The sequence below is a fragment of the Sinocyclocheilus anshuiensis genome, unplaced genomic scaffold (assembly GCF_001515605.1).
Source record: "Sinocyclocheilus anshuiensis isolate Anshui unplaced genomic scaffold, SAMN03320099.WGS_v1.1 scaffold76, whole genome shotgun sequence".
NCBI lineage: Eukaryota > Metazoa > Chordata > Actinopteri > Cypriniformes > Cyprinidae > Sinocyclocheilus > Sinocyclocheilus anshuiensis.
In genome coordinates this window covers 467,666-477,359 of record NW_015557067.1, presented here as the reverse complement: position 1 = coordinate 477,359, position 9,694 = coordinate 467,666, and the positions used below count along the sequence as shown (strand labels likewise).

The 9,694-nt window shown below is 38.3% G+C and overlaps 1 protein-coding gene across 1 annotated transcript in view; it reads left to right on the top strand.

Moving 5' to 3' along the window:
- Nucleotides 1–7,736, top strand: part of LOC107676677 (glycine receptor subunit alpha-3-like) — a 73,311-nt gene extending 65,575 nt beyond the window's left edge. Inside the window, exons 8-11 of the mRNA XM_016471302.1 lie at nt 4,041–4,255; nt 4,888–5,037; nt 7,504–7,620; nt 7,722–7,736. Coding sequence (XP_016326788.1) covers nt 4,041–4,255; nt 4,888–5,037; nt 7,504–7,620; nt 7,722–7,736 — 497 coding nt within the window. The remainder of the gene's footprint in view (nt 1–4,040; nt 4,256–4,887; nt 5,038–7,503; nt 7,621–7,721) is intronic.
- The last annotated feature ends 1,958 nt before the right edge of the window (nt 7,737–9,694 follow it).

Here is a 9,694-nt window from a genome sequence, read left to right as displayed (position 1 = left end):
TTAATCGTAAGCTTGGCGAACAGTTTTGGAGAATTTGATGTTTCCCCATTCAAAGAGATAGGAGCTGCACTAGCATGCCCGAGAGGCATTTCAAAGATGGCCGCCGAGTGACATGACTTGTCTTAAATGGACTTTGCCACAATCCATTGCACTTTGGCAAAGCATTTGGTTCAGAACTAAAAACATGAATAAAAAGCGTTTAAAAAAGCTACAAACATGGCATATGTGCACGACCAATGGTAGATAGGTTTAGATAAAGTGGTTTGAGTTACTAATAATCAACATTTAACCTGGTAAAAATATTTATTTAATGTTAATATATATATATATATATATATATATATAAATATATTTCGCTGCATATGGGTTTGGCAGTTGAGAGTGGACCCACAATGTAAGTAAGACGATGTTTTAAATGTATATATTAGTTTATGGCATGGGAAATAAACTGTTACCATTTGTAAAAGAGTTTGGTGTGCATTCTTTGAAATTTTAAATCATATAACAAAACATTAAAAATTGAGACCAAAACAAACAAAAGAAAAGAAAATTGTATAACCAACACAATGAAACTAAGCAAAGGGCCACAAAGGGCATATTCCACCACATAAACAGCAAAATAACCACACAACTATTATATCTGATGCTATTTTGCCGGCATCTAGATTGTTTGTTTGTGTGTATAATGGTGGAAACTGTTCATGTGTGTACATGCACTTTAGCAGTCCTTTCAAAATAAAAGTCATAGGTCACAGTCCATCTGTGACAAATACAATAAGCTTTCAATGAAGCAACTCTACGTTCCTTCGTTACTAGTTCCAAAGTGATGTTTTCGAATTAGTAACGGAGGCTTGGGCTCAGCTGTTAAACTGTCAACTTGAGATTTGAATCCGTGGCAGAAGGAAGAAGTTTTGCACAAAAAGGGGGTTTTTAAAGACACTCCGTTGTTATTTCTTATGTATTTAAACACTTGTGCCATTTAACTGTTGTATAAACGTAATATCACACTGGTTGCAGTGCGATATGGCTGTATATTGTTACTCTGTGACCTACGGCCGAATCGCAGCCGTGCTGATATTCAGCCATAGCGCACTGCTATATATATATTGGCTCAGAATCTGGGGAGGTAAATTAAATACATTATTCTACATGAGTCTGCAATCCACTGTAATATCCCAGGTTGATTTATTCTGCTGTGTTGTTTCCTGAGCCTGGAGCACATCCCACTTCTGTCCTGTGAATGTAGGTGCTGTCAGGCTCCATAACTGTCTCCTGATTTTTGTTCTTTTCCCTTTCTTCTTCCTCCTATTGTTGTTTCTCTCACCTCTCTCACTTAGTCTCTCAGGGGTTTTATTCTCTGGTCACCTCAACTACAGTGTTGACAGCTCCAACCATTCAAACTCCCGAGGAGACTAGAAGTGTGTGTTTGTGTTAGTGTGTGTCTGTTTGAGAACGAGTAGGTTACATTCCAGAGGGAGCATTTTTGTGTCAAACACACTCTTACACAACTCCTAAACAACTACTGTACTTGTTTAGGCACATATAAAATATTGCACATGTAGTTTTAAGCAAGCATTCATTATGTGCCTCTATATAAATATTTTATTTAGGTTTACAGATTTACTTACTGAGTTTAAGTGTATTTTTCCCCAAGTGTAGTCCAGTTATAGAGCAGGGCAGTGTGGAATAATACCAAGCAAAAAAATCTCCCAGGGACTTTGGAACAAAAGATGCAGAAATAGTGAAAGCCGTCTCCCTGCTTTTCAGGAAAGACAAGCCTCGCAGAAATTTGTTTTGAGAGAGGAAAAGGCTCAGTAGCAGAGAACAAAAAGACAGACTGCAACTGAAAGCTCTCAGACCTTTTAAGTAGGTGCTCTCTACCTTTCATGTGGACTTTGTATATAAACGTAACAGTCTGTAACCGCTCTCTAAAGTCGTTCACAATCCACATATGAAACAAATATCTACTTTTAAATTTAAATTAACACACTTTCAGTTTGTGACATTATGGTTTTGCAATGTCGGACAAATTTACATCTTTATTTACACATTATTTTCAGACTAAATCAGGTATTTGTGATCCTTCACAACATCATTAGTAACATCGTTATGTAACAAAAAGGTAACACCAAAATTAATTGGTTTTATTCAAGTCTAAATTATTAACATCTCTGAATCAACCTAAATACACGAATTTATACCAACAAAAAGCTCAGGTTACTAATGTAACCTTGGTTCCCTGAGAAAAGGGAACGAGCATTGCGTCACTGACACTTTTGGGGAAACTCCTGTTTACTCTGATACTGAAGACTGATATGTTCTTGTTCGTGTAGCTCCCGTTGCATCACTGATGCTTTTGGAGAATGCATCAAATGGCGCCGTGCTATAAGCAAGTGCAGAACGAAGCCGCTCTGCGAGCCCAGCCCCAGAGCACTCTTACTGAGGGCTCCTGTAAGCATGAGCCAATAATGAGACCCAAGCCGTTTAGGCTGAGGACTACATAACGTAACCCTCCCCACTTATAAGGAGATTAGGTAGAATTAAGTGGACAAAATCTGTGCCTAGGGCAGGGACGTCCAAGTTGTAAAACCTGGTAAAGTTTAGACGACGACGACCAGCCAGCGGCCGCACAAATGTCACCAATAGAAATTTCGTTGGACCAAACCCAGGAGGAGGCCATTCCTCTGTTGGAGTGGGCCCTCACACCTATAGGGCACTGCAAGCCTGCGTAAGCCAAGGCTAAAGCATCCACTATCCAGGTGTACAGGCAAGCGCTGGGCCAATCAAGGGCCAGGGCATCTTACTGTCACAAAAATTAGATTGGGCAGAGAAAGTTGTCTTCTGCATTTGGATCAGGATGGCTTCTGAGGCTCAGTGTCCAATGGCACTCTGAAGCAGGGATCTTGGCGCTTTGGAAACAGGTAGCGTTTCACCGTCCGGGGGCGTTGCTGAAGCCCAGGCTCAGGTTTAGGCTGGGGCTGAAGCGGCACCGGCTTGGCAGGCTGCTGAGCAAATGGAGCCTTCTGGTGACTTGAATCAGCCGCCGCATTGGAGCGCTTCGGCAAGAAGTGAAGGAAGGGGAAGGCTTCTGGCTTCTTCTGCCCCTGGGGGCTCCTTCTATGGCGGAGAGCAGCAGGCTGAGCTGAGCTTCTTTCTTCTTTGGCTTCTTGTTTTCATAGTCAACAAGGAGATGATCTTTGTCACTGAAGGAGAACAATTCTGACAAAATGGTGCTCAAAGCCGACTTATATAGAGGTCGGCTCCTCCCCTTTTGGCAGGTTAAAGCACCATTGGTTTCATGCAGCTACACGAATGTGAACAAATCAGGCTTCAGTATCAGAGTAAACAGGAGTTTCCCCAAAAGTGTCAGCGTCACAATGGGAGAGACCGTCCAAAAGGGAACTAACTTTTATGGGTTAAATCAGGTAGAAATATGTCTTTAAGGAAACAGTTGCAGGTTACCACTTTTTACAGTGTTAATTTCTTTGAAAATGTTTATAATTTTGTAATTTGAGATATATACTTAACATATATGTACTACCGTTCCAAAGTTTGGGGTCATTAAGATTTTTTTTAAGAAATTACTACTTTTTTAAACAAGGATGCATTAAACTGATCAAAATGATGGTAAAGACATTTATGTTACAAGATATTTTTTTAAAAGCTGTTCTTTTTAACTTTCTATTCATAAAATAGTCCTGAAAAAAATGAATCATGGTTTTCACAAATGTATTAAGCAGCACATTACAATGATTTCTTAAGGATCATGTGACACTGGCTGCTGAAAATCCAGCTTTGCCATTTGCCGTCACAAGAATAAATTACATTTTAAAATATATTCAAATAGAAAACAGTTGTTTTAGATTATTATCAATTTTTGGTCTCCCCAAAGCAAACAAACTAAAATTAAACATTTTTGGTTTTCAAAATGCATTAGTGGTCCTACTAAAACCACAAAATAACCAAACCTACCAGGTCTTAGTAGCTTAAATCCTCATCTATAATTTCATATGTCCTCTGTCCACTTTTCTTTCTGTTAGGCAAGTTCACATGCATTGAGGTACGTTTTCACCTGGAAAGACAGATGGGCTACTACCTGATCCAGATGTACATTCCCAGTCTGCTCATCGTCATCCTGTCCTGGGTCTCCTTCTGGATTAACATGGATGCCGCTCCTGCCCGTGTCGCCCTGGGAATCACCACAGTGCTCACAATGACAACTCAGAGCTCTGGATCCAGGACATCCTTACCTAAGGTCAGAGTGCATGCAGTGTTACAGCAAGTCCCTTATTCACATTTGTAACAAAGATTCTGCATCACTGGTCAGTATTAGGGTATAAGTTCTACTAGCACTTCTACACATCTCTTTTTCTGCCATTCATTCTCAGTTATCATTTATTAATGCAGCCCAGAGTGGAATGTGCAAAGTGCATCCATGTGTGAAAGCAATGTGTGTAACACAATTAAACATCCAGAAAAACAAAGATTCTGCATCACTGGTCAGTATTAGGGTATAAGTTCTACTAGCACTTCTACACATCTCTTTTTCTGCCATTCATTCTCAGTTATCATTTATTAATGCAGCCCAGAGTGGAATGTGCAAAGTGCATCCATGTGTGAAAGCAGGCATGCAGTGTGTATTGCATATTAAAAATGCTCATAAATGCTACATTGAGTTATGTAACACAATTAAACATCCAGAAAATAGGCCTTTTCACCAGGCAGAGAATTATCTCTGATTCATAGCGGCGATAAGGACAATATTCAGACAGATCCCTATGCTGTACAATAATAAAACGACTGGGCTGTTATGTAGGCTGGAATGAAAAGGCAAAGGCTAACTAAGGTATATGAGAACTAATGTGTTTGTGTCTTTCTGCCGTGCAGGTGTCTTACGTGAAGGCTATTGATATCTGGATGGCTGTGTGCTTGTTATTTGTCTTTTCTGCCCTATTGGAGTATGCTGCAGTCAACTTTGTTTCACGGCAACACAAAGAACTCTTACGATTCCGACGGAAAAGAAAGAAGTCCGGCAAGGTATGGACTGAATCCGCATTATGAAAGATAAATTGCATCCCCGTGTTTTGTCACACACTTGTGTTGACACAGATGTGTCACGCTCAAATGTTAACAAATTTGTCTATTACCCATCAAAATCATAAAAGGTAAAGAACGTTTTGAAGCAAGTGTATATAAATGCTGATGCACGCCGAGTGACGCAAGTAATTGCAGTGCTTTGGAAAAACATGACTGTGAGGTTGATATTGCTTATAGGCATGGCCGTAACCAGGGTTTGAAAATTAGTGAGGTCTGGGATGGGGTTAAGAATTGTGCTATAATAACCCCTACAAATACAACTCATTATATACACTAACACTTTAAAAGAGACAGACATGTAGATGTTTGTGAAAGATGTTTTCTGTTTTGGAGGGATGAACACTTTTAAATTATACCATATTTATTGTATCAAAATGTGTTAATACTTTACTATATAGGTTAGGGGTGGATAATTTTATCAGTTTATTATTCATTATTCAACAATGCATAACAATGTTTTTAGCTTGACTTTGTGAAAATGTAACTACTATACTTAATGAAATAGCATAGACTTCTTCATGGCTAGAGTTTGCATATTTAATTTCACTTTTTTGATTACTGTCAGTTTAAGTGCCGGCAATGCAGTCTTGCCAGATATTGCTACAAAAAAAAATAAAAACCTAAAATAAAATTAGTTAAAATCTTTTGTAAATAAGATAAGATAAGATAATAAGATAAAGATATCGCTAACCCGAAACTGCAACTTTATTAACTTTCTAAAGTGTCAAATTAAGTGGAAAAGATAAGTTCAAAGATGCTGGATCTGGCCCACACCCTCACTCACAACTCTCTCAAGCCTCTTTCACTCCGCCAGCGTCTCGCAGCAATCATTTTCATATCACGTTAAACATTCTTGCAAACTGTCTAAACTGAATTTTCTTGCTCTGTGAAAGAAAATAATTCTTCGCCGGAGTAGAACTGTGATTATCTGTTTTGAATGAATCAATTCAATTAATTATTCAATGATCCACTCATATAGACAGTCTTTTGTTTCATTAATGAATGAATCACCGTTTTTGAACGAATCGATTTAATTAATTTGTCAATGATTCACTTATAAAGAAAGCCACTTGTCACCTAACCTACAGATTGTCTGGAATGTGCCAACAAAGATTAACATTTGTTTGGAATCGCAGGTATTTAGGGTTTAAAGATAAAAATTTTTTTGTAAAAATTCTCTAAAATATCAAAACAGACACATTCTTTGTCAAGTTCAATTAGTGGTAATAAAAGATCACTTTATGACAGTTTACTTCATAAGCAGATAATCTGTGACACATTATCATATTATCACATTAACATATTTAATCATGTCAGTAATAAAACATTCAAAAAAAATCCAGAGATAAAAGGTAAATAAATAAAATCATATAAATAATAATAAGGGCAATTAAATATTCTAGCACTTTTAAAAGAGAAAACAGTCACATTTAATTGGTCAGTATCACTTCTGAAAAGAGAACCCAATAACATTCACACAGCACTAAAACAAAAAGTGAATTTGAAAATCCTAAGTGAAGAAGTTTACCCTGAATGAGGTGAAACTGTTGATTGGGAGACTGACAGAGTTTCTGCACCTTTTCGACTCTGCTCAGATAAAATCTAAACACACAGCCAAACACTGATTGAATGTGCATGTTTTGGCAGGCATTTTTGAGTTGATGTGATGCTAGGAGCTATGATGTTAAGTTTGAAAAACACATAAGGTTAGAAAATTAACACCCTTGTGATTATTAATGATTATATAACACAATAAAAATGTAGTCATTTACATATATCAATTAGAGTCACATTTGTTTACACTGGAATCACACAAACCACCACATTGTTAGTCCTACACTTATACAACACTGCCTCCTAGAGGACAGAAGTAGTCAGTGCGTCCTTATGGCATACCCAGCAACTAACCAAACATATTTCAAACACTATTTCAAGCCTGATAACCAATACAAAGGCCAGACTGCTATTTAGGTCTGTTTATATACTTAATATTGCATGTCACCAGAGATGTAATTTCCCCTCGCACTATGGTACTGGCATATTATTGGCATCATGATATGAAGCTTAGCCAGTTGAATATTCTGACAATTTTCAGAGAAAAAAAAGGTGCAAAGTGCATTAAGTTCAAAGGACATTGTAAAATGCATGGGCAAGCAGTTCAGGCACAGCACAATATTAGTTGCTGCAAAGATGAAAACACTTGATTTCAGAATAATACACATTTGCTTTTATGCTATTTCATTTCTTTTACATGCCTGTACTATTATTTTTGAATGCCACTTATTGTTTAATATTTATTTATTTATTTACATTGCATGATATCCTGCATGTGGAGAGCCTTTATATTTTATTAGTTTGCATGCTTTGTGTTTCCTTCTCTCTTCGATCCCCCTGCTGTGCTGAAAGACTTTTGATCAAACATTTGATGAGGAGCTTACCGAGTCATTGCGTTGTATCAGTGGCCTACACAGTGCCGGGCCAGTTTACGGATCAATGGGCCAACTCGACGAATTCAATGACAGGGCAATGAGAGAGCACAGCACTTCATCTCTGTCCATGCCTTTGACCGATGAGTTCATTATACAGTCACTCCCCTTCCCTATCATGTGTCCATGTTCATTCAGGTCCAGCTCTCATGAAACAGTATGTCACGTTATTTTACCATTCAGATAAGTAGTGGTCATAATGTCAAGATTAAAATAGCAATTTGAGTATTTTATATATCATATGATTATGGATTAATATGATACAACTGTTTCCATTTTTAGAACCTTACATTACTTTTTTTATTTATACACCTAAATTTATTAGCATATGGTATGTACACATTAACTTACACAAAAGCTTTCATTATAATTAATGAAAGCATCCAAGCATTTGGGGAATGCATCCAATAACGCCGTGCTATAAGCAAGTGCAGAACGAAGCTGCTCTGCGAGCCCAGCCCCAGATCACTCGTACTGAGGGTGCTCCTGTAAGCATGAGCCAATAATGAGACTCAAGCCGTTTAGGAGCAGCTCAAAGGGAGGGCCTCGTAAGGCCCTGAGGACTATAGACAAGTCCCAAGTCGGCACAGTATGAGGACGAGGTGGATTCAATCAATTGGATTTCTGCCAACTGATTGGCCAGCCACAAGAGAATGATTCGCTGCGATGGCTGCCACATACACTCAGTGGTGTATTGAAACAAAGTACTAATACTTTATTACAGTACTTAAGTATTTTTTGGGAGTATCTGTACTTTACTTGAGTTTTTATATTTCAGCCAACTTTTACTTTTACTCCACTACATTTCCTAATTAAAATGTATACTTTTACTCCGATACATTTCCCCGAAGCATATTCGTTACTTACTACAAAATAAAGTCAGAAGTCAGAAGAACACGGACTGCAGGAAAGCAGGTTTGACGAATCAGTGGTCTGGCATTTGCAAGTTAGACTCCAAATTATATTATTCCCATTATATCTTCTGCGATAATATGGTAAGTGTTGTGATGTGCGATCTGACATTATCTATCGCCAAATCACACACACAGAAACCATGCACGTGATTTTATTAGTCTATTAAAACTCAAAATTCAAGGCATTCTAAATTGTAGATGGCAAAAATGCTTCTGTATGCTTTTTATATTTATATAATTTAATATAGTTAACTTAATCTATATCACACAAAGAGTACCGTTTTTCTGCAGATATCAGCATGATAACAAATTTAATGATCATTTTATACAAGTTCAGTAAAGTTAGCAATGAGTGACTTACATTTTAGAAATAATATTGCTTATTTTGGATATATCACCCTCCGAAGGGCACTTTGGAGTGAAAACAATCATGGCCACCATATTGAAGGGTCGTTCCAAACCGAAGGGCTCAAAACTGGCCACTTCAAAGGGTCCTTCGGAATGACGAATTTTGAAGGGTACAACTGATGGACACTGGAAAACCAGAGAATGAAGCTATGAAAAGAGTCAGTTAACCACCTAACTAAAACCATCAGCGACTAAAACCATCAGCGCATTTATAACGGGGTCTACAGCTTATACTAAACCTCTGTTTCGTTCCAGGTTTGAAGAGTGATGAATTCCAAAGATGTTCTGACTCAGTGGTGATTGGGAGTTTCTTCCCAGTGGAAAGTGAAAAAGAGCTAAGAGAGACATCAGCTGAGATCCTAGGATCTTTGCTGAATGGAAAGTCAAGGCCCGAGGCCTGGCGCAGACTTAGGGTGTCCTTAGAGGGGTGCTAGCTCAGATCCTCATCTTCTCAGAATCTAACAGAACCGCAGACTGACCAACTATGTGTTGGAGCCCACCGGGCATGCCCGCACCGGCTCAAGCTCCAACACGGGCCGCAATCAGAAGATTTTTAGCAGAAGACTTAGAAGAAGAAGAACAACAACAACTACATGGGCGGAACTGTGCGTGAGCCTTTTAAGGTCTGAGAAAATTCACTCCTCTCAGGATGGGCTTGCCCAATGAGAAAGGCTGAAATTCCAAGCGGGAGGTTGGAAATACTGGGGAGTTTTATGACCCTTTGTGTGAGAGCATGGTAATTTGCATATGGAACTCGAATCAAAATTACTAAAGATTCTTAGAACACTA